The following is a 24874-nucleotide window of genomic DNA, read 5'->3' as shown; positions in this document are numbered from 1 at the left end:
ACACCATGCCTATAAAATACATTAGAAGAATGGAACCTACCTCCATGTCGCCTCCATACTTGTCAACAATGATCACCTTGCACAGTGCAGAACCAGAATGCATTGTTGGACACAGTGTGAAGTCATTCATCAGCAGTCCATAGTTCCTGGTCACAGCACCACTCCAAACACAGTCATTTGTGTTGTGGTTTTCATGGGAGTCTACACACAGGGTAATTTCCTAGTATGGCTGCTGCTAGCATCAACCCAATGGTTCAGTATGGCACAGAATCTTGCTGGACTTTATACCTTGTTCTCTGACTGCAGGCCCAGATGCAAATAGGTTATGATGTGGTCAGTGCAGAATGCAGCGATCCCCCCTTGTGTTGGTCAGACGTGGTTGACCAGAATTTTGATGACAAGTATACCTACCAAATGGAGACCCACAATGAGGACTCTTTGAAACCTTAGCAATTATAAGTCTGTCTCACTAGAGTGTGCAGCATCTGCATGTTTCAGTGATTTGACACTGAGCATGCTGCTTATCTGCCCTACCAAGCCTGGTAACAACACTGAACATGAGCAACACTAATGCACTCTGGTGACAATTCTACCTCTGACAGCAACCTGAAACACAAATTGTTTACATGTCTGCTGATGGTGCATATGTGTATAAAGATGGTGACATCCAAACATGTCTTCTAGGCACTTCCGTTTGTCAAGTACATTAGTGTATGGTTACACTGAATTTTATTGCCGTACAAACTCTGATAGAATGCCAGGTTTTAACACATTTACAGTACTTCTCTTTACTGCTCTCCCTCAGACACTTTGTCAACATTGCAATTTGACGAAGCTTGCAGTTGGTCTATTGCGCGAGAGTTCTTGTTTGCCCATGAATATCAACTTTTATTTATAGGGAAGTATTGAAATTTCTGTGACAATATTTTTAAGGGCAGTTAAATTTCCCAATGGTTTAGCTCCTTGCTATCACGAATTGTCATCTTTCTGTACTGCTGCCATTCTGAATTACGTTCTCTGCTGAATTCAAAACCTTCCATCGTCCTCTTGGTCGATGCCTTTTATAGCCCAGTCCATGAATCTCAGATGCAAATGGTGTGAACACTGTCGGTTGATCATATGTTGCAATGAGATCATTTAAAAATCTGAGACAGTCTGATTAGTGCCCTTCTAATTTCTGTGTTATTATTATTGTAGTGACGTATTTGAAGTGTCCTGTCAAATAACGCTGTCAGTCCAGCAACGTTGGGGCCCTTGTGTATATCTTTAGTTTGTGCCTCATTTTGAACAGTTTGTCACCAGACATGGAAACCTACATCTATGGGGAATGTAGAAGAAGTTTCGTAGAAACTTGTTTAATTTACAGGAAAGTCATTCGTGTTAACTGACACGCTATCCGTGTTGTGACTGTGTGTTCTGTTATCTTTACACTACTTGCAGCAAGCATGCAGCTGGTCCACGTGTGGACACACTCACCCACGCAGTGTCTCTCTGTGCAGACTTCCAGCCACTATGGCGGGGAGGCCCACCCCTGGCACTCACAGTCATCCCCACAGCTACCACGGCCGGACTCCTGTTGTTGCAGCACCACCGACGACTCCATGTCACACTACTCCACCTGATGAAGCTGCCATCGCTCGCATGCGGTGAGTTGTCACTACACATGCACAATTTATGCACTCGTGGTACCTCTTGGGGGCATCAACGAAGTAAAAAACCGAATTCCCATTTTTTTAGCTTTTGGATAAAGCAGAAGGAAAAAAGTTTCATTTTCGTATCTTTTTGGTTATGATACGGTGAAATCTGACCTTCAAACATAGCTGCTTTGGGTACTAGTAGTAACTGGATAATTCACCTGGCCACCTTTCAACGCCTGTTCAAGGATAGTTGGGTAGTAGGATTTTCCAAGAGCTTACTCCTCTAGGGAGCTTCCATATGCCTAATAGACCCACTATCCTTCAACTGGAGATGGAGGAGAAGGAAATAGTAAGGACAGAGTTAGGGTAGGAGAAAGGGACCAATAAGCTATTGTGGGTCACACTTTGTCTGGCTCTCCCCTTTCGCAACTGCGGCTTGAGTGATCCTTGTAGTAGCTGAGTTACTGCTGGCATAGCCTTCTGGATCCAGAGCATGCAAACTTCCTCACATATATATATAGTGCTACGTTAAGACAGTATTCATTGAGGAGAAAAAAAGAAAGTTACACACAGCCAGCTCGATGATTTGAGTCTCTTATCGAGCACTTTATCATTAACAAAAAATTGAAATGCGAGGTAAGAGGCACAAGAATGTACAGAAAATATAACATAGGTTCTGGTGACTTTTTTGTGATACCTAAAACAGTTATGTACTCCAAATGAGGCATGAACAAAAAACTGACAGACGAAGAGATGAAGTAAGTAATCTAGGAAGTATCGGGTGATCAAAATGACAGTATAAATTTGAAAAATTAATAAACCACGGAATAATGTAGATAGAGAGGTAAAAATTGACACACGTGCTTGGAATGACATGGAGTTTTATTAGAACAAAAAAAAAAACAAAGTTCACAAAATGACGTGTGAAAGATCTCTTGCGCGCGTCGTTTGGTGATGATCGTGTGCTCAGCCGCCACTTTCGTCATGCTTGGCCTCCCATGTCCCCAGACCTCAGTCCGTGCGATTATTGGCTTTGCGGTTATCTGAAGTTGCAAGTGTATCGTCATCTACCGACATCTCTAGGGATGCTGAAAGACAACATCCGACGCCAATGTCTCACCGTAACTCCGGACATGCTTTACAGTGCTGTTCACAATATTATTCCTCGACTATAGCTATTGTTGAGGAATGATGGTCATATTGAGCTTTTCTGTAAGGAACATCATCTTTGCTTTGTCTTACTTTGTTATGCTAATTATTGCTATTCTGATCAGATGAAGCGCCATCTGTCGGACATTGTTTTAACTTTTGTATTTTTTTTGTTCTAATAAAACCCCATGTCATTCCAAGCATGTGTGTCAATTTGTACCTCTCTATCTACATTATTCCATGATTTATTCAGTTTTCAAATTTATACTGACTTTTTGATCACGCGGTATATATACTAAATGAACATGGCACCGAGGTCAGTATTAGATGAGCGTTAATCGAAAAATAGAGCTGAAAGAACGAGTGGAAAAAATAGAAAAGGAACGGAAAAATATAGAAACTGCAGTTAAGAAAGCAGCTGATGAAGCCTTAGAGAAAAGAGAGAGAAGGAAGGTTAAAATCTGGACACCAGAATTAGATGAAGTTGTAAAGAAAAACAAAAGAGCTTATCATAAGTATCTCACTGAAGCAATACAGGGACATCATAAAGTCTCTGAACAAAAGAAGAATGCAGCAAATTGAGCAGTGAAATGTATCTTGGGATAGGTTAAAGCATAGTACAAGAATGTGTTCATAGAAGGTAAATTATAACTTATAAGCGATGAAGATGTTCAGTCGAACGAAAAACGAAGTTGCTCATTTAAACAACATCCAAAAAGCACAGTGGGTAGGACATTAGAAAGACTGGTGGAATGTACAAACACGTTGCACAGATTTTTGGAGCAAATGGCTACTACATGATGATGATACATAAAACTATGGCACCAAAGGAGAAGGGCAATAGGGAAATGCAGAACGAAGCACGGAAAACCGTCGTGCTACCATACGTACAAGGGGTCACTGAACGTCCGGGCAAAATTCTCCATCGGGCAGGTATTAATCTGATTTTTCGTAGCAACAAGAAAATAAAAGACGTTCTGGTCTCGACGAAGGATACAATTGATAAGTTACATGCCGCTGGAGTTCATGAAATTGGGTGCAAATGTGGACTGGTGTATGTAGGCGACGCCGGGCGTCCAATAAGGATAAGGTTATCAGAACACGAGAGAGAAGCCCTCAACTGTAAAAAGAAAAGCTTATGGTGTGGATGGCATAGATCCTGAACTGTTAAAACATGGAGACACTCCTCTACATAAGAGACTAATACATTTATTTAATATGCGATAGAGAAATGGAGCTATTTCAGGAGGATGGTCACAAGCAACAATTGCGAGAACTAAAGAGCAATCGGATTACTGGACACCACATACTAAGTTTCTGCAAGTGTAGTAAACAAAAGGCTGAAGGTTACAGCTGAGAGTTTTTAGCCAAAGAACCATTTTGGAGGGTCAGTTTGACAACAGATGCAGTGTTTATAACTAAACAAATAATCGAAAAATGGAGGAAATAGTATAGGCAAATTAGTTTATCGTTTATTGTGTACATATCGAAGAGTCTATTCAAACACGACTGCAATTTTAGATATAAATGGTTTTCTTATACAGCCTATAAATGCAAGAAAAGGAGTTTGGCTAGAATGCAGCATTTTTCACCCACAATTTTTAACATTCATTTTGATGATGCAGACTGGGAATGGAAGAAGATATTAATGGGAGAATTAATACTAACTCAAATTCCCAGTTGAACTGACTTTTATTTGCGGACAATGCCATGTTACTGCTGGAGAATTAAGATGAGTTACAAAGGGAAATACATTCATTAATTAAGATTTGCGAAGAGCACTATTTGACGATTTCAGGAAAGTGACGCAATTAATGGCTTTTAAGGGAAAACACCTTGTAGACACAAAAATTGTTACTGACAGTGTAACAGTTCCAGCATTTTAACTATTTAGGCTACGATGTCACATCTGAGTATGACAAAGTTGTAGAGAAGAAATCAAATCAACAATAAAGAGATGTCCAAAGAATAAAACGAAATAAGAAAAACTATTGAAGTTATATAAGAAAATCCTAAGAAAAGTGAGGTCTCTAAGGTCAGAAAGGGATGCAGAAGAGCTGACTGATTTCGATTCTCAATAAAGTACAAGAAAGTCGGCAAACAGGAACGAATATTCAAAAGAATAGGTGGAAAAAGATTACCTCTCTGTATAAGAGGACTTAACCAACTTGGGAGAACAACTTAAGGAAGATAGAGGAAGTAATAACAGGCAAAACAAAAAAACAAGCCTAATGCTTGAAGTGAAGATGAGGTGAGATATGGAGAAATTCTGAGTGAGTGAGCATAAGAGATGTACATCTTTCTCAGGAGTGACAGTGGAATTATGTTTAGTTCAGAATCACTCAAATGTAATTATCTGGGAAAGATTCTTTATATATCGGTGTGTTTACGACAATTTGTGCTTTCAATGATGATTTCGTATATGATATACCAGTCCTGAAGGTAATGGATGTTCAAGCATGGTGTTGATCCACTGTCACACAACAAAACGTAGATGTTATGTGAATGAGTATTTGGTAGCTGTGGATATAGTATGTAGAGGTTCTCAGAAAGATATGTTGAAGGAGGAGTAAGCAGAAGTAGCAGTAGGAGAGATAAAAAAACAGATATTAAGCACACAAGTGAGGAGATGGCTTGTTTCTAGTGTGTTTAATGAAATTTGAATTTTCTTTAAATGATTTTCTGGGCACTTAAATAAACTCATGCTCATAAGTTAAGGATAAATGCAGAATGTGGTGCCACACAACGTGGCACTATACAAAACTGGCACCAAGAGGATAGGCATATAGGGAACACACACGACACAGATCCGTAAGTCCACAGTATTGGTGTTAAGTTGAGAAAACCGTCCCGAAACACATGTGCTACAAAACGCCATTGTTTCCTGCGCATGTACCCAAACACCATATGGGATATGATCACCATGCACACTTACACAGGCCGCACAGTGGGTTCACATACTCTGGATCAGGCGTTGAGCAGCTGCTGGGGTATCGCCCCCCATTTTTGCACCAGTGCCTGTTGGAGCTTCTGAAGTGTTGTAGGAGTTTGAAGACGTGCAGTGATACGTCGACCAAGAACATCCCAGACGTGCTCGATGGCGTTTATGTCTGGAGAACAGACAGACCACTCCATTCGCCTGGTATCTTCTGTTTCAAGGTACTCCTCCACGATGGCAGCTCGGTGGGGCTGTGTGTTATCATCCATCAGGAGGAAGATGGGAACCACTGCACCCCTGAAAAGGTGGACATACTGGTGCAAAATGACGTCCCAATACACCTGACCTGTTACAGTCCCTCTGTCAAAGTCATACAGGGGTTCATGTGCACCTATCATAATCCCACCCCACACCATCAAACAACGACCTCCATACACGTCCCTTTCAAGGACATTAAGGGGTTGATATCTGGTTCCTGGTTCACACCAAATGAAAACCCAGCGAGAATCAGTGTTCAGACTATACCTGGACTGGTCCGTAACATAACCTGGGACCACTGTTCCAATGACTGTGTACTGTGTTCTTGACACCAGGCTTTATGGGCTCTCCTGTGACAAGGGGTCAGTGGAATGCATCTTGCAAGTCTCTGAGCAAATAAACCGTGTCTGTTCAGTCGTCTGTAGGCTGTGTGTCTGGAGACAACTGTTCCGGTAGCTGCGGTAAGGTTCCGAGCGAGGGTACCTGCAGTACTCTGTGGCCGTCTGTGGGCACTGATGGTGAGATATCGGTCTTCTTGTGGTGTTGTACACTGTGGACGTCCCGTACTGTAGCGCCTGGACACGTTTCCTGTCTGCTGGAATCGTTGCCATAATCTTCACTCTTCGTGGAACACGGAGGGCCTGTATTTCGACCTGCTGTGTTTGACCAGCTTCTAGTCGCCCTAGTATTCTACCCAACGTCATCAATATGTGTTCTTTGAGCCATTTTCAATACACAGTCTCCATTAGCATGTCTGAAAACGTTTTGTGCCCACTTACTCGCGGCACCATACTCTGGCATGCACCAACACACCTCTGCATATGTGGACTGCTGCCTGCGCCACTGTGCCTCGACCACAGATCAAATGTACCACCTGGTCATACCCCGAAGTGATTTAAACCCACAAACCGCCAACCAGAGCGTTGTTTTACCATGTCTCGGCATTATCATTAATTTATGAGCATGAGTGTCTATAGAGACTACTGAAAATTTGTGCCACACTATGACTTGAACCTGAGCTTCCTGCTTACTGCAAGCAGTTGTCTGGATCATTAGGCCATCTGAGCAAACCTTCAGTCCTGTCTCAAACTGCACCTTCCTTCTAGTTACCGCCCCATTTCTCTTACAAGCTGTGTCTGTAAGGTGGTGGAGCGCATGGTTAATGCTCGGTTAGTCGAGATTCTTGAATCTCAACGGCTACTTACTAATGTCCAATGCGGCTTTCGTCGCCGCCGCTCCGCTGTTGACCACCTTGTGACCTTGTCGACATTCATCATGAACAACTTTTTGCGAAGGCGCCAAACGGTAGCCGTGTTCTTCGACTTGGAGAAGGCTTATGACACCTGTTGGAGAGGAGGTATCCTCCGCACTATGCACAGGTGGGGCCTACGCGGTCGCCTGCCCCTTTTTATTGATTCCTTTTTAACGGATCGAAAGTTTAGGTTACGTGTGGGTTCCGTATTGTCCGACGTCTTCCTCCAGGAGAACGGAGTGCCTCAGGGCTCCGTCTTGAGCGTAGCCCTTTTTGCCATCGCGATCAATCCAATTATGGATTGCATTCCACCTAATGTCTCAGGCTCTCTCTTTGTCGATGACTTCGCGATCTACTGCAGTGCCCAGAGAACATGCCTCCTGGAGCGCTGCCTTCAGCGTTGTCTAGACAGCCTCTACTCATGGAGCGTGGCAAATGGCTTCCGGTTCTCTGAAGACGGTTTGTATCAACTTTTGGCGATATAAAGCGTTCCTTCCGCCATCCTTACATCTCGGTCCCGTTGTTCTCTCATTCGTGGACACAAGTAAGTTTCTAGGGCTCACGTTGGACACGAAACTGTGTTGGTCTCCACATGTCTCTTATTTGGCGGCCCGTTGTACACGTTCCCTTAATGTCCTCAGAGTTCTTAGCGGTTCATCTTGGGGAGTGGATCGCACTGTCCTGCTTCGCTTGTATCGGTTCATAGTCCGATCGAAGCTGGACTATGGGAGCTTCGTCTACTCGTCCGCTCGGCCGTCCCTCTTACGCCGGCTCAACTCCATCCACCATCGGGGGATACGTCTTGCGACCGGAGCCTTTTACACTAGTCCTGTCGAGAGTCTTTATGCTGAAGCTGCCGAGTTACCGTTGACCTACCGGCGCGACGTACTGCTGTGTCGGTATGCCTGCCGGCTGTCGTCTATGCCCGACCACCCCTCTTACAAGTCCTTCTTCGCCGATTCTCTCGACCGTCAGTACGGGTTGTATGTGTCTGCCCTGCTGCCCCCCGGAGTCCGCTTCCGTCGCCTGCTTCGACAATTGGATTTTGCCCCCCCTACCACCTTCAGAGGGTGAGAGCCCGACACCACCTTGGCTCCAGGCTCCGGTTCATTTTTATCTCGACCTCAGCTCACTCCCGAAGGAGGGTACTCCGGCTGCAGTGTATTGCTCACGGTTTGTCGAACTTCGTGCTCGACTTGCCGGTCACACCTTTATTTACACCGATGGCTCCAAAACTGACGATGGTGTCGGCTGTGCCTTTGTCGTCGGGGCCGCCACATTTAAATACCGGCTCCTCGACCAATGTTCCAGCTTTACGGCCGAGCTTTTTGCTCTCCATCAGGCCGTTCAGTATGCCCGCCGCCACCGCCATTCATCATATGTACTCTGCTCTGACTCACTCAGTGCTCTTCAGAGCCTTGGAGCTCCCTATCCGGTCCATCCCTTGATTCAACGGATACAGCAGTCCCTCCATTCTTTCGCTGATAACGGTGGTTCTGTCAGCTTTCTGTGGGTTCCCGGACATGTAGGAGTGCCTGGGAATGAGGCTGCGGATGCTGCGGCCAAGGCTGCAGTCCTCCTGCCTCGGCCAGCCTCCCATTGTGTCCCGTCATCCGACGTTCGTGGGGATGTATGTAAGAGGCTTGTGTCGTTGTGGTGGGATGCTTGGTCATCCCTCCAAGGAAACAAGCTCCGGGCAGTAAAACCGCTACCAACTGCTTGGACAACATCCTCCCGACCATCTCGGCGCGAGGAGGTCCTTCTGACCAGGTTGGGGATTGGGCATTGCCGGTTTAGCCACCGCTACCTGCTCTCCGGTGACCCAGCCCCGCAGTGCCCTTGTGGTCAGGCATTAACAGTGTGCCATGTTTTATTGTCGTGTCCCGATTTTAGTCAATTTCGTGTTGTCCTGTCCCTGCCATCTACTTTACCGGATGTTTTAGCTGATGACGCTCGAGCAGCTGCTCGTATTCTGCGTTTTATAACTTTAGCTGGCTTGTCCAAAGACATTTAATCTTTTTACTTATTTTGTCTGCATCTTTGTCAGGTCCTTCTGGTGTCCCCTCCATCCCCTTGAGTTTTACCAGATTCCATGTGCTCTAACAACAGTGACTGGGCGCTAATGACCTCAGCAGTTGAGCGCCCTTAAACCCAACCAAAAAAAAAAAAAAAAGTCTCAAACTGATATACTGACCTTTTCTTTTGAAACACTAGTGTCAGATTTTCTCCCACGAGATATATGGGAATAGCAGCTATGGAGCTATGGGGGGAGGGTGGATGGGGTGGGAGGATGGATTCGATGGAGGACCGTGGCTTCTCTTACTACAAAATCTTGCATCGAAGAACCTTTAGTGGTAGTGTTTGGAAATCATGAGTGAGAACATCATCCATAATTGTAACCTGTTCGCTTATCCCTTTTATATTTTAGTGAACTAGACTTGTTACCATTCTTTGTGTCAAAACAAACAAAACACATTGCTCTGCTATGAGAGAAAATGATTGGGGTCCAAAACTTAAACAACAACAGAAGAAATGTAAACTATATCTGTCAGGAAGTGGTATTCTGAAAGGGGTGCGTGGATCTTGTAAATAGCAGATCTACGTGTGTGACGGAGTCTTCAGAATCAAATTGCACTTTGCCCATGTGTCAAACTTAATTGATCTTAACATTAGGGCAGCTACCTGCATATTGGGCACCAGCATATGCATTCTGAGAACGAATGTGGTCTGAAAATAACACTCTGACGAAGTTTTTTTTTAATGTATTGTCTTTTGGAAATTGACCTTACAGCCAGCTAATGACAGGAAATGCAGTATTACAATTGGTTTTGACAATTCACTGTAGACATTATTTAAATCGTCCCCTGGTGTGATGCAACACAGAATTAACAAAGGACTTAATTCGACATAAAACAAGATTTACGATCAGAGTATTTAAAAATGAGTGAACAAAATTAATATGGAACACTGGTAGTATATTACAAAAAAATCTAAATACCAAGACATAGAGTCTTTGAGGTGACAAGCACCTCTGCCAGTAAAATATACAGGCAGCCATAGATGTTGCGATCGCGCATTGCGTCTCAGCAAATCTCAACGAGTCAACTGACGCTGTCCACAAGCTTCTGACTCACCTGACGCAAACATTCCACAATTCATTTTTATAAGCAAATTATTTTAACAATATCGATGAAGATCTCATCTCTCCATTAATGCCGGCCGGAGTGGCCGAGCGGTTCTAGGAGCTACAGTCTGGAACCGCGCGACCGCTACGGTCGCAGGTTCGAATCCTGCCTTGGGCATGGATGTGTGTGATGTCCTTAGGTTAGTTAGATTTAAGTAGTTCTAAGTTCTACGGGACTGATGACCTCAGAAGTTAAGTCCCATAGTGCTCAGAGCCATTTTTCTTCATTATTGATAACGGTTTTACTGATTCTGGCTCAGCATCTCGAAAGAAGCACTTGTGAATAGAGATGCATTAGCCTCGTAGCAAGTCTGTAAGGAACTTAGTCACCACATCATTGACGTCAGTGTTCCCAGCAAAATACTCATATCTGTGTGAGAAACGCAACATGTCTGTGGCGCACTTATTTAAATGTCTAGCTTGGGTGAGTACCATCACAGTCCCACCTTCTGGAAAACCGTGCCAAATTCTGTAAAACTGGAGCATTAGATCGTCAACACTCCGAGGAGGTTGGTGGGCTCTGCCCATGATACCTCAAACGTTCTCAGTTTGGGGGAGATCTGGCGATCGTGGTAGCCAACGTTACGTTTGGGATGCACGAAGACAGGCGATAGAATCTCTCGCCATGTGCAGGTGGGCATTACCTTGTTGAAATGTTAGCCCAGGATGGCTCGCCATGAAGGGCAGCAAAACAGGATGTAAAATATCCTGTACATACCACTGTCCTGCAAAGGTGGTGCGAGTGAAAACCAAAGGGGTCCAGACTTTTCTGGTCATCGGGGCTCAGTTCGAAGCAGGACGTATCACTGAAGACAATTCTACTACAGTGCATGAGATTCAACATTTTTTCCGGATTTTTATTTACCATTTTTTTTTATTTTTCCGGAATTTTATATATTTTAAAAATTTTTTACGTCTTTTTCCATATTTTTCATAGTCTTTGCGTAAATGTACAAGTATATACCTTACCTGGTGTCGGTCACTTTTTCTTTCAACTGTGATGCTGGTTCCCCGCCTGGCCAGAGCATTCACAAACTGTTTCTTAAAAAAAAAAAAAAAAAAAAAAAGTCATCTAACACACGAATTAACTATGCAGCCCCACGCTTATATATGCTACAACAAACATGGATTGCTAACTTTAACCATAGCTTAAATACAGCTGGCTGCCTGTCAATTCTTATAATATATCAATCCATGACCACGCAACAACGATGGCACACATTTATACTGTATACTTTCTTGTAAACTAATACCGCAGAATACGGTCGGACTAGGTCTGTCAAAGTTTCACAGGTACTCCAAAGGTTTTAGTTTGGAATAATTATCGAAAAACAGGCCAGGCAATAATGCCAGATAGTGAATTATAAATCTATGCTCTCTGTGTGTATAAGTCTACTTATTTAATTTGGATATCGGTTATACAAACAGCAATACTGGCAGTTATATTGGTGGAATTCTGTGTTCCCTGAGGGATGATTCTGTGTTCATCATTGGCAAAATACGTATATTTCAAAATCAGTATGGAAGTCGTTAAACATTACACATCTTAATGTTTGGAGGCAGTGGATGACAGGTTGTTCATCTACGTGGAAACAGATTCATCACTCCAGTTACTGGAGTCGAAAACTTATAGAACCAATACTGGGTACAACGCTTAGTATTTGGGCTTACATACTGCCGAAACAGCACCGCCTTCCCAAAGTTTTGATGGTATGTGGAATATGCAGAAAAAGTCTAGTGAGACTAATTGTCCTTAGGACAGTTGCAATGAATCTTTCCTTCTCAGAAGTTTTTTACTTCAGTTGTACTGTTCGATTCAACAAATTACGACATGACTTGAGTGAATTTTTGTACTTAAACTACGTATCTCACATCTAAACATAGTTCTAAATATACAGGATGTCCATAAAGTCCCTTTACAACTTCAAAATTTTATTACAACAGCAGCTGTTGAAATATTTTAACAATATTTCTTTTATTGTAAGTAGTGTTCATAAAAGTGTTTTTGACAGTGTGTAACAGGCCTCCATATGGGCGCCTTTAGTTGCAGAAGCACATCAAGACCGTACTCGATTTCTTGCCATGTTCGCTGTAGCATCAATGGTGGCAATGGCATTACGAATCCTTTGCTTCAAGTCAGCAATGTCCCATATCTGCGTTTCATACCCCCATAAAAAAAAGTCCAGTGAAGTGATATCTGGCGAACGCGGTGCCCAAGGAATTGACCCATCCCTCCCAATCCATCTGTCTGGAAATATTTCATTGAGGAGCCAACGAACATGCAGTCCCCAATGTGGTGGAAAATGATAGTTGGTTGTAAGTCAAACAATTGCGGTGCTACATGTTCCGTCAGAAGGTCGAGCTAAACATCTGCAGTAATTGTTCACTCGTTGAAGAAAAATGGACCGATAATTCGGTTGCACGTGATTCCACACCACACATTCACTTTTGGACTATCCCAGTGAAGCTCCCTAGTCACATGGGGGTGTTCAGATCCCCAGATTCTCACACTGTGCCTGTTCAATGTCCAAGAAACATGAAAAGTTGCCTCGTTACTGAAACAAACTCACTTGAGGAATGTTTCATCCTCCGAAATGCGTTCCAGCATGTTGAATGCAAACTCTGTCTGTTTTGACTTGTCATTTGGCACAAGTGTCTGCAACAGTTGCACTTTGTAACCGTACAACCGTAAGATCCTGTGGAGGACCTTATGCACAGCTTGACGTGGTAGTTGCAACTTTCTGGCAGCAGTAGGTGAACGAATGAAGACGTTTAAAACGCGATCGATGTTTTCGTCGCAGGTTCTTGGCCGCCCGCTCCTCCCTTTATCCAACACTGTCCCTGTCTCCATAAATTTTTTGTGCCATGCACGGATTGAAGAGCGCGATGGTGGATCTCTTCCATACTTCGTTCTGAAGTTTCGTTGAGTCTGACCATCCGAGTTTGTCTCAATAAACCAGGACACACATTGTGCCTTCTGTTGAGCAGTTGCCATTTTATAGAGGTTCAGTTCCTTCCATCAACACAGTATCTGAAACACAAAACTTTAGTATATATAAAAACTTCAGTAAACGCTGATTACGTTAATAGAAATTTCGTTAAAATATTTTAACAACTGCCATGTAATAAAATTTTGAAGTTGTAAAGTGTCTTTATGGACACCCTGTATTTGATCACAAAACACATTTTTTTCTGACAACGTTATTATATTTTTCATATCAATCCATTTAGTAACATTGATCTTGAACCATGGATTGTACGTCGTCTTCAACCCAGCTATTCTGTTTTGAATTCACGTAACACATGCATGTTGATCGAACCTATCACTAACATAGCATTACGTAACCATGAGAAAATGATTGAATAAACAATGAAAGGATGACATTCTGCAAGTTGGGGTCTGGAATGTCAGAAGCTTGAAAGTGATGGGGAAGCTTGAAAATCGGAAAAGCAAACGCTCAGTCTAGATACAGTGGGGGTCAGTGCACTGAAATGGAAAGAAGAAAAGGATTTCTGGTGAGATGAGTATAGGATAACAACGGCAGAAAATGGTATAACCGCCGTAGGATTCGTTATGAACAGGAAGGTAGGGCTGAGAGTGTGTTGCAGTGAAGAGTTCAGTGATAGGGTTGTTCTTATCAGAATGGACAGAAAACCAACACTAATTCCATCAGAATTTCTAAAATTATTGGGGGAAGTGGCAACCATAGTTCAGGTACACACACTGAAATCGCTAGCTGAAGATGAATAGTAGAGGAAGTATATGAAGATGCTGAAAGGGTAATACAGTACGTAAAGGAAGATGCAAATCTGATAGTCATGGGGAGTGGGTGCAGTTGTAGAGGAAGAAGTGGAAGAAAAGTTCGCAGAAGAGTATGGGCTTGGGACAAGGAGAAAGACTAATTGAGTTCTGTAATAAATTTCAGCTAGTAACAACGAATACTCAATTCAAGAATCACAAGAGGAGGAAGTATACGTGGAAAAGGCCGTGTGATACGGGAAGTTTAGATTACATCATGATCAGACAGAGATTCCGAAATGAGATACTGGATTGTAAGGTGTACCCAGGAGCGAATATAGATTCAAACCGCAATGTAGTAGTGATGAAGAGTATGCTGAAGTTTATGGGATTAGTCACGAAGAACCAATATACAATGAAGTGGGATAGGGAAGTACCAAGGAATGGCAAGATACGCTTGAAATTCTCTAAGGCTATAGATACGGCAATAAGGAGTAGCTCAAATGGCAGTACAGTTGAAGAGGAGTGTATATCTCTAAAAACGACAACCACAGAAATTGGAAAGAAAAACATAGGTACAAAGAAGATAACTGTGAAGAAACCATGGGTAACAGAAGAAATACTTAAGCTGATTGATGAAAGGAAGAAACACAAAAATATTCAGGGAAACTCAGGAATACAGAAATAGAAGCCGCTGAGGAATGAAATAATTAGGAAGTGCAGAGAAGCTAAGACAAAATGTGAAGACAACGAAAAACAAATGATTGTCGGAAGGACTGACTCAGTATATAGGAAAGTCAAAACAACCTTTGGTGAAATGAAAAGCAAGGGTGTTAACATTAAGAGCGGGAAGGGAATTCCACTGCTAAAGGCATAGGAGAGAGCAGTTAGGTGGAAAGAGTAGACTGAAGGCCTCTACGTTGGGGAAGATTGGACTGATGTGATAGAAGAAGAAACAGGAGTCGATTTAGAAGGGATAGGGGATCCAGTATTAGAATCAGAATTTAACAGAGATTTGAAAGACTTAGGGTCAGATAACGCAGGAGCTATAGATCACATTCCATCATAATTTCTAAACTCTTTGGGGGAAGTGGCATCAAAAAAATGGTTCAGATGGCTCTGAGCACTATGGGACTTAACATCTGAGGTCATCAGTCCCCTAGAACTTAGAACTACTTAAACCTAAAGACCTAAGGACATCACACACATCCAAGCCCGAGGCAGGATTCGAACCTGCGACTGTAGCGGTCACGCGGTTCCAGACTGAAGCGCCTAGAACCGCACGACCACACCGGCCCGCGAAGTGGCATCAAAACGACTATTCACGTTGGTGTGTAGAATGTGGCGACGTAACATCTGACTTTCGGAAAAACATCCACACAATTCTGAAGACTGCAAGAGCTGACAAGTGCGAGAATTTTCGCACAATCAGCTTCATTACTCATCCATTCTAGCTGCTGACAATAATACACAGAAGAATTCAAGCTGCTGACAATAATACACAGAAGAATATAAAAGAAAATTGAGGATGTGTTAGATGAAGATAAGTTTGACTTCAGGAAAGGTAAAGGCACCAGAGAGGCAATTGTGATGTTGCGGTTGATAATGGAAGTAAGACTAAAGAAAAATCAAGACACGTTCATAGGATTTGTCGACCTGGAAAAAGCGTTGAGAAATGTAAAGTGGTACATGATGTTCCAATTTTTTGTAAAAATAGGGGTACGCTATAGGGAGAGACGGGTAATATACATTCTGTACAATAGTCAAGTGGAAATAATAAGAGTGGACGACTAAAGCCCGGTCCACACGCAACGATCTGTCTGCGCAGACATCGGTGCAGATGTCTGTACATGCAAAAGATCGCTGCAAATGTGGTGTGTTCACACGACACAAACCCCAATCTACTACTCGCCCGCCATCTGTCGGTGGAGAAAAGAAATATCAGTGGCTAGCGACTACGCTCCCCGTAAACGTCAAAAATTTAATTCGGTTCTTTTGATATATAGAAATGGAGGAAGTTCTGTTGTGGTCTGTGTTCGCAACTTGCGTTGCAAAAAACATTCAGACCAACCGCAGGAAACAGAGAAAGCGGTCAAAATGGTGTAGACAGTGGCTGGTAAAGCGAAAGCAGTTTTCTCACGTAAATTTACTGCGAGATTTGCAGGGCGAACCTTAAGAAAGAGAAGTCTACTAGCATCAAATATCGGCCTTAATTTGAGGAAGAAATTTCTGAGAATGTACGTTTGGAGCACCGCATTGTATGGTAGTGAAACATGGACTGTGGGAAAACTGGAGAAAAGAATCGAAGCATTTGAGATGTGGTGCTACAGACTAACGCAAAAAATTAAGTAGACTGATAGGGTAAGGAATGAGGAGGTTCTGGGCAGAGTCGGAGAGGAGGAATATGTGGGCGAGTGCTACTCTAAGATGAAGAGGTCGATACAGGAGAGAAATTGGAGGCGGGCCGCGTCAAACTAGTCAGAAGACTGAGGACTCGGAAAAAGAATCCTGTAGCGAATGAGCTAGTGTTGCCCGAAAGATGGGACTGTGGTGATGCTCCCCTGGCTCGACATTTAACTAAATGCGCCTCAGACACGTTGCGTGCCTCGGACAGATAGGAGCACTTGCTGGAGTCTTTTACTGAGAACGTTGACGCCAGCGGTGTTGTGGATAGTTCCATGTAGACTCGAAACAAGGCTAATTCATCTGTATTTACGTGTGCGTCTTTTGGGATGCTGATGGACAATCAGTAAATCTCTTATCAGCAATGAGCGATGAGAACTTGGTCAATGTTGTTAAAATAATGAGCAGTGGTATTTGCTCATAGCAATGTACTATGGAATTTCTGCATTGTTGTTGTTGTTGTTGTTGTTGTGGTCCTCAGTCTGGTTTGATGCAGCTCTCCATGCTACCCTATCCTGTGCAAGCTTCTTCATCTCCCAGTACTTACTGCAACCCACATCCTTCTGAATGTGCTTAGTGTATTCATCTCTTGGTGTCCCTCTACGATTTTTACCCTCCACACTGCCCTCCAATGCTAAATTTGTGATTCCTTGATGCCTCAGAACATGTCCTACTAACCGGTCCCTTCTTTTTGTCAAGTTGTGCCACAAATTCCTCTTCTTCCCAATTCTATTCAATACTTCATCATTAGTTATGGGATCTACCCATCTAATCGTCAACATTCTTCTGTAGCACCACATTTTGAAAGCTTCTATTCCCTTTTAGTCCAAACTATTTATCGTCCATGTTTCACTTCCATACATGGCTACACTCCATACAAATACTTTCAGAAACGACTTCCATACAATTAAATCTATACTCTGTGTTAACAAATTTCTCTTATTCAGAAACGCTTTCCTTGCCATTGCCAGTCCACATTTTATATCTTCTCTACTTCGACCATCATCAGTTATTTTGCTCCCCAAATAGCAAAACTCCTTTACTACTTCAAGTGCCTCATTTCCTAATCTAATTCCCTCAGCTTCACCCGACTTAATTCGTCTACATTCCATTAGCCTCGTTTTGCTTTTGTTGGTGTTAATCTTATATCCTCCTTTCAAGACAGTGTCCATTCCGTTCAACTGCTCTTCCAAGTCTTTTGCTGTCTCTCACAGAATTTCAATGTCATCGGCGAACCTCAAAGTATTTATTTCTTCTCCATGGATTTTAATAGCTACTCCGAATTTTTCTTTTGTTTCCTTTACTGCTTGCTCAATATACAGATTGAATAACATTGGGGAGAGGCTACAACCCTGTCTCACTCCCTTCCCAACCACTGCTTCCCTTTCATGTCCCTCGACTCTTATAACTGCCATCTGGTTTCTGTACAAATTGTAAATACCCTTTCGCTCCCTGTATTTTACCCCTGCCACCTTCAGAATTTGAAAGAGGGTATTCCAGTCAACATTGTCAAAAGCTTTCTCTAAGTCTACAAATGCTAGAAACGTAGGTTTGCCTTTCCTTGAACTTTCTTCTAAGATAAGTCCTAAGGTCAGTATTGCCTCTCGTGATCCAATATTTCTACGGAATCCAAACTGATCTTCCCTGAGGTCGGCTTCTACTAGTTTTTCCATTCGTCTGTAAAGAATACGCGTTAGTATTTTGCAGCTGTGACTTATTAATTTTCACATCTGTCAACACCTGCTTTCTTTGGGATTGGAATTATTATATTCTTCTTGAAGTCTGAGGGTATTTCGCCTGTTTCATACATTTTGCTCACCAGATGGTAGAGTTTTGTCAGGACTGGCTCTCCCAAGGCCGTCAGTAGTTCCAATGGAATGTTGTCTACTCTGGGGGCCTTATTTCGACTCAGGTCTTTCAGTGCTCTGTCAAAGTCTTCATGCAGTATTGCATCTCCCATTTAATCTTCATCTACATTCTCTTCCGTTTCCTTAATATTGTCCTCAAGTACATTGCCCTTGTATAGACCCTCTATATGCTCCTTCCACCTTTCTGCTTTCCCTTCTTTGCTTAGAACTGGGTTTCCATCTGAGCTCTTGATGTTCATACAAGTGGTTCTCTTATCTCCAAAGGTCTCTTTAATTTTCCTTTAGGCAGTATCTATCTTACCCCTAGTGAGATAAGCCTCTACAGCCTTACATTTGTCCTCTAGCCATCCCTGCTTAGCCATTTTGCACTTCCTGTCGATCTCATTTTTGATCGTTTGTATTCTTTTTTGCCTGCTTCATTTACTGCATTTTTATATTTTCTCCTTTCATCATTTAAATTCAATATTTCTTCTGTTACCCAAGAATTTCTACTAGCCCTCGTCTTTTTACCTACTTGATCCTCTGCTGCCTTCACTACTTCATCCCTCAAAGCTACCCATTCTTCTTCTACTGTATTTCTTTCCCCCATTCCTGTCAATTTTTCTCTAATGCTCTCCCTGAAACTCTCTACAACCTCTGGTTTTTTCAGTTTATCCAGGTCCCATCTCCTTAAATTCCCACCTTTTTGCAGTTTCTTCAGTTTTAATCTACAGGTCATAACCAATAGATTGTGGTCAGAGTCCACATCTGCCCCTGGAAATGTCTTACAATTTAAAACCTGGTTCCTAAATCTCTGTCTTACCATTATATAATCTATCTGATACCTTTTAGTATCTCCATGGTTCTTCCATGTATACAGCCTTCTATCATGATTCTTAAACCAAGTGTTAGCTATGATTAAGTTGTGCTCTGTGCAAAATTCTACCAGGCGGCTTCCTCTTTCATTTCTTAGCCCCAATCCATATTCACCTACTACGTTTCCTTCTCTCCCTTTTCCTACACTCGAATTCCAGTCACCCATGACTATTAAATTTCCGTCTCCCTTCACTATCTGAATAATTTCTTTTATTTCATCATACATTTCTTCAATTTCTTCGTCATCTGCAGAGCTAGTTGGGATATAAACTTGTGCTACTGTAGTAGGTGTGGGCTTCGTATTTATCTTGGCCACAATAATGCGTTCACTATGCTGTTTGTAGTAGCTTACCCGCATTCCTATTTTCCTATTCATTATTAAACCCACTCCTGCATTACCCCTATTTGATTTTGTATTTATAACCCTGTATTTACCTGACCAGATGTCTTGTTCCTCCTGCCACCGAACTTCACTAATTCCCACTATATCTAACTTTAACCTATCGACTTCCCTTTTTAAATTTTCTAACCTGCCTGCCCTATTAAGGGATCTGACATTCCACGCTCCGATCCGTAGAACGCCACTTTTCTTTCTCTTGATAACGACATCCTCTTGAGTAGTCCCCGCCCGGAGATCCGAATGGGGGACTATTTTACCTCCGGAATATTTTACCCAAGAGGACGCCATCATCATTTAATCATACAGTAAAGCTGCATGCCCTCGGGAAAAATTACGGCCGTAGTTTCCCCTTGCTTTCAGCCGTTCACAGTACCAGCACAGCAAGGCCGTTTTGGTTATTGTTACAATGCCAGATCAGTCAATCATCCAGACTGTTGCCCTTGCAACTACTGAAAAGGCTGCTGCCCCTCTTCAGGAACCACACGTTTGTCTGGCCTCTCAACAGATACCCCTCCGTTGTGGTTGCACCTACGGTACGGCTGATAGATATTGGAGGACTAAAACTCATGGTCTTTTTTGCAGAATATTCCGTGACACCACTTTTTGTGCAGTAGGACAATGGCTTCATTTTGAATCATACACACACCAGTAATGTACTCTTTGTATGTAACAAGAATTTATTTGTTTTGCAGTTAACGTCTCTAGAAGGGAGTATTTGTTGTTAAATAATGTACTAAGGCAATTGCTTATGATATAGATGGAAATCAGTAAATTAGCAGTACAAGATCACAGACACTTTGTGCATCTGGAACAACACAAATATATTAACAACCTAACAATTATTCTGCAAAGAACAGGATTCAAATGGAGTGCAGCAGTGCATGATTGATAGAGCATTCAGATATTTTTGGGGACAGGTTCCATTGTGATTGGCTGAGAGAATTATGCCATGATGTTGAGAACAGTGGGACGCAACTTGTGTAAATGGAATAACCATAAATTCTTTTACAACCAATAACCACATCGTAAATCTCTCACTACAGCCGACAGACCTAAAATAACGAAACTAGAGTAACTGTTATAACAATAAAATTATTTATAACAAATACTCACACACTAATCCTGTCACTGCCGACTAAGGACCTCAATTTACGAAACATAGGTAACTGGAATATTAATATAAATATTTATAACAAATACTTACAACCTGATCGTTGTTCCATTACAGCCTTCATCAGTCCTTGAATGAAAGCACACACCCAGAATGGATTCTTAATATTGAAAGGAAGGAGAGGATGGGATACACGATTCCTATTTGTCTACAAGTTTCCTGCATTTTTAAGCCCTCCTATTTGTCTAGAGAGAAATGGGGTTAGTGGAGGGAGAGGTGGAACGGAAGTGGGCAGGGGTTCCCTGGGGGGAAGGGAATGGGGGCGATCTTGCTCACTTACCTCAGATGTAACCTGACGACACCTTGTAAGTCGTTACCAGATGCTGGAATGACCCCCCCCCCCCCCTTCTTATTATACCAGTTCCTGGAATTCAACGTCACTTATCTAAAGCCTGTGCTGCATATCTACCGACAATATACTTCTACTTTTCACCAAACAAGAAATATGCAAGATGATCAAATCATCTTCAGAAATGGAGAATAAGGAATTAATGAAATGTCTTTCAAATTTTTTGAACATTTATTGGCTATGATTGGGAGAGACTCCACAAATGTATACAATGAACTTTAAGGAGGATCATTATTTCCTATCGAGGGTCTAGTAGCATTCATCTCAAAGAACTATGAATGTCACTGCAAGGCTATAGATTGATGTTACTTAATGCTGCCTACAAATTTTAGCATTCCTGGTCAAAAGCAGACAAAAGCCACTACTAAATAAGGATCTAGGCTAATACCAATAAAGTTTAAATGAAGTTATGAGGATGCTAGACCAGTTGACAGAATATACAGGTACATATTATATCTGCAGAATGAGATTTTCACTCTGCAGCGGAGTGTGCGCTGATATGAAACTTCCTGGCAGATTAAAACTGTGTGCCCGACCGAGACTCGAACTCGGGACCTTTGCCTTTCGCGGGCAAGTGCTCTACCAACTGAGCTACCGAAGCACGACTCACGCCCGGCACCCACAGCTTTACTTCTGCCAGTACCTCGTCTCCCACCTTCCAAACTTTACAGAAGCTCTCCTGCGAACCTTGCAGAACTAGCACTCCTGAAAGAAAGGATATTGCGGAGACATGGCTTAGCCACAGCCTGGGGGATGTTTCCAGAATGAGATTTTCACTCTGCAGCAGAGTGTGCGCTGATATGAAACTTCCTGGCAGATTAAAACTGTGTGCCCGACCGAGACTCGAACTCGGGACCTTTGCCTTTCGCGGGCAAGTGCTCTACCAACTGAGCTACCGAAGCACGACTCACGCCCGGCACCCACAGCTTTACTTCTGCCAGTACATCGTCTCCCACCTTCCAAACTTTACAGAAGCTCTCCTGCGAACCTTGCAGAACTAGCACTCCTGAAAGAAAGGATATTGCGGAGACATGGCTTAGCCACAGCCTGGGGGATGTTTCCAGAATGAGATTTTCACTCTGCAGCGGAGTGTGCGCTGATATGAAACTTCCTGGCAGATTAAAACTGTGTGCCCGACCGAGACTCGAACTCGGGACCTTTGCCTTTCGCGGGCAAGTGCTCTACCAACTGAGCTACCGAAGCACGACTCACGCCCCGCACCCACAGCTTTACTTCTGCCAGTACCTCGTCTCCCACCTTCCAAACTTTACAGAAGCTCTCCTGCGAACCTTGCAGAACTAGCACTCCTGAAAGAAAGGATATTGCGGAGACATGGCTTAGCCACAGCCTGGGGGATGTTTCCAGAATGAGATTTTCACTCTGCAGCGGAGTGTGCGCTGATATGAAACTTCCTGGCAGATTAAAACTGTGTGCCCGACCGAGACTCGAACTCGGGACCTTTGCCTTTCGCGGGCAAGTGCTCTACCAACTGAGCTACCGAAGCACGACTCACGCCCGGCACCCACAGGTCCCGAGTTCGAGTCTCGGTCGGGCACACAGTTTTAATCTGCCAGGAAGTTTCATATCAGCGCACACTCCGCTGCAGAGTGAAAATCTCATTCTGGAAACATCCCCCAGGCTGTGGCTAAGCCATGTCTCCGCAATATCCTTTCTTTCAGGAGTGCTAGTTCTGCAAGGTTCGCAGGAGAGCTTCTGTAAAGTTTGGAAGGTGGGAGACGAGGTACTGGCAGAAGTAAAGCTGTGGGTGCCGGGCGTGAGTCGTGCTTCGGTAGCTCAGTTGGTAGAGCACTTGCCCGCGTAAGGCAAAGGTCCCGAGTTCGAGTCTCGGTCGGGCACACAGTTTTAATCTGCCAGGAAGTTTCATATTATATCTGACCCACAGATCAGAATGAGCCATATTGCTTGTGTGCTTTGACAACATGTATGACTAACTTAACTTCAAAAAGATGACTAACATGATGTTTAACAGTAGAAAAGATAAGACCTCCACAGTCAACATTACAGAATAACTTAAGACATTATTGTTGTTAAAAAGGCCATTCGATAAGAATGGCTGTGGCCTGCAACGTTACATGCAGCTGACATGGAACCTGTCTCGAATTAGTAGAATATTTTTCAACTTGAAGACGATATGTCAGGAGGATGCGCATAAAATCAGTTTGCTGATCAACAAGAAGGGAGATATGCAGGAAAACAAACAAATTTTGACAATATGTGTCCAACTAACAGGACTGAAAAGTGATTATAAAAATCCCCAAGTCATGGAATTAGGCATGTCTATTAATAACCTAAATAGTTGCTGTTTTCATTTGTTTGGGAGACATCATTTTAGTTAACTGTGAGCATAAATGTATGGCAATCCTTGCAACGATAATGGGCTGCGAAACAAGAAATTCTACTAAATTAAAAATGGTAATCTTCATGAACACATATGCTATCGATATAATAAATAATTAGCAGGATTCTTCCACTGCCTGACACATTTGCTAACAGAACAGTATTATACCACTTAGTATGACATGGCAATATCTTCAAGAGTGTCTTTATTATCACAATGTAACAGCAAATGGGAGTACTGCTGGGAATCACTGACGTTGGACTTGAAGCAATGGTTCTGGCATCATAGAAGAGGAACCCCCTCAGTTCTACATCCAAATGTCTTTTTATGGCACTGGAGTATCCTAGCAAAGTCATCCCGATCAACATTGGCGAGATGACACACCAACCAGAATATATTCGATAATAGTACATGTATACCAGTTATTAACAAGAAATACTACAGAAATATCCCATGCTGCCCTCCCAAATCAAAGCCAGCTGATAGGATGTAATTAATGATGTGATCAATATCAGAGACGTAATGTAGATGACTTCTTCAGGTCCATGTCTGCACCACATATAATGACATTAGTAGACAGAAGGATGCATGGAATTGGATGATGATAAAAGATCGCTTGAGATAACATAAAACTGATGCATATTCTTCATCCACATTAGACTGATCTCCTGACACTGAATCACAATTTTAATGAAAAGGAATATTGAAGACTCTTAGACTTCAGGAGTAAAGAACTCCTCTAATTTTCTGTTAAATTGACGGATTAAAAAGAAAGGTTTAAGATAAGTGCTCATGCTGAACAGGAAATCACGCCTTAGTGATGGCATGACAAAAATTTTGAACTGGCATCACAGGTTTATTACATTGCATGTTGGCCATAACTGAGAGGTCTGCACTGAAATTCCCTTTTATGTCTTCTTCATTGATTCAGTCAGGACTGACTCATTCATTTCTTTACAGTGCATTTCACTTACATTATTGCTTGTGTATGGCACATACAGATCCTTCTGAAGATAATACAATAATATTTCCAGATTACCTTCTTTTTGCAGCCAGCTATCATCAGATGAAACATTTTTCTTCAGAAAAATTCAGATTTTTCTTCAGAAAAAAGAGAGGAAAAAAATTTCTAAACGAAAATATTATTTCCAGAATCATAAAGTTATAAAACTTGAAGAGTAATAATTTTTTTGTTTAGATAGTGTCCATAACATTGTAACTAAATCATTAGCTTTATCCATCTCCTGCAATCTCTTCTTCAGAATTTGTACATACAGTACTCCAAATATGACAAAGCAACCAGTAATTGTAG

At 42.5% G+C, this 24874-nt stretch overlaps 1 protein-coding gene and 1 non-coding gene across 7 annotated transcripts in view; both read left to right on the top strand.

Moving 5' to 3' along the window:
• The window catches only part of LOC124720463 (26S proteasome non-ATPase regulatory subunit 10-like), a 116550-nt gene that overhangs the window by 62974 nt on the left and 28702 nt on the right, over window positions 1–24874 (top strand). For all 6 annotated transcript variants that reach the window (XR_007006165.1, XR_007006166.1, XR_007006167.1 and 3 more), the window contains one exon: window positions 1500–1646. Coding sequence is in view for 2 of the 6 variants with exons in the window: in XM_047245817.1 (XP_047101773.1) it covers window positions 1513–1646 (134 nt within the window). In the remaining 4 variants the exon portion in view is untranslated. The remainder of the gene's footprint in view (window positions 1–1499; window positions 1647–24874) is intronic.
• Trnat-cgu lies at window positions 22986–23060 on the top strand. Its single transcript has one exon. It is a non-coding gene; the product is annotated as a tRNA-Thr (tRNA).

This window comes from Schistocerca piceifrons, chromosome 11 (assembly GCF_021461385.2).
Source record: "Schistocerca piceifrons isolate TAMUIC-IGC-003096 chromosome 11, iqSchPice1.1, whole genome shotgun sequence".
Lineage (NCBI taxonomy): Eukaryota > Metazoa > Arthropoda > Insecta > Orthoptera > Acrididae > Schistocerca > Schistocerca piceifrons.
The sequence above is the reverse complement of the archived record's forward strand: the minus strand, read 5'-3'. Positions and strand labels throughout refer to the sequence as shown.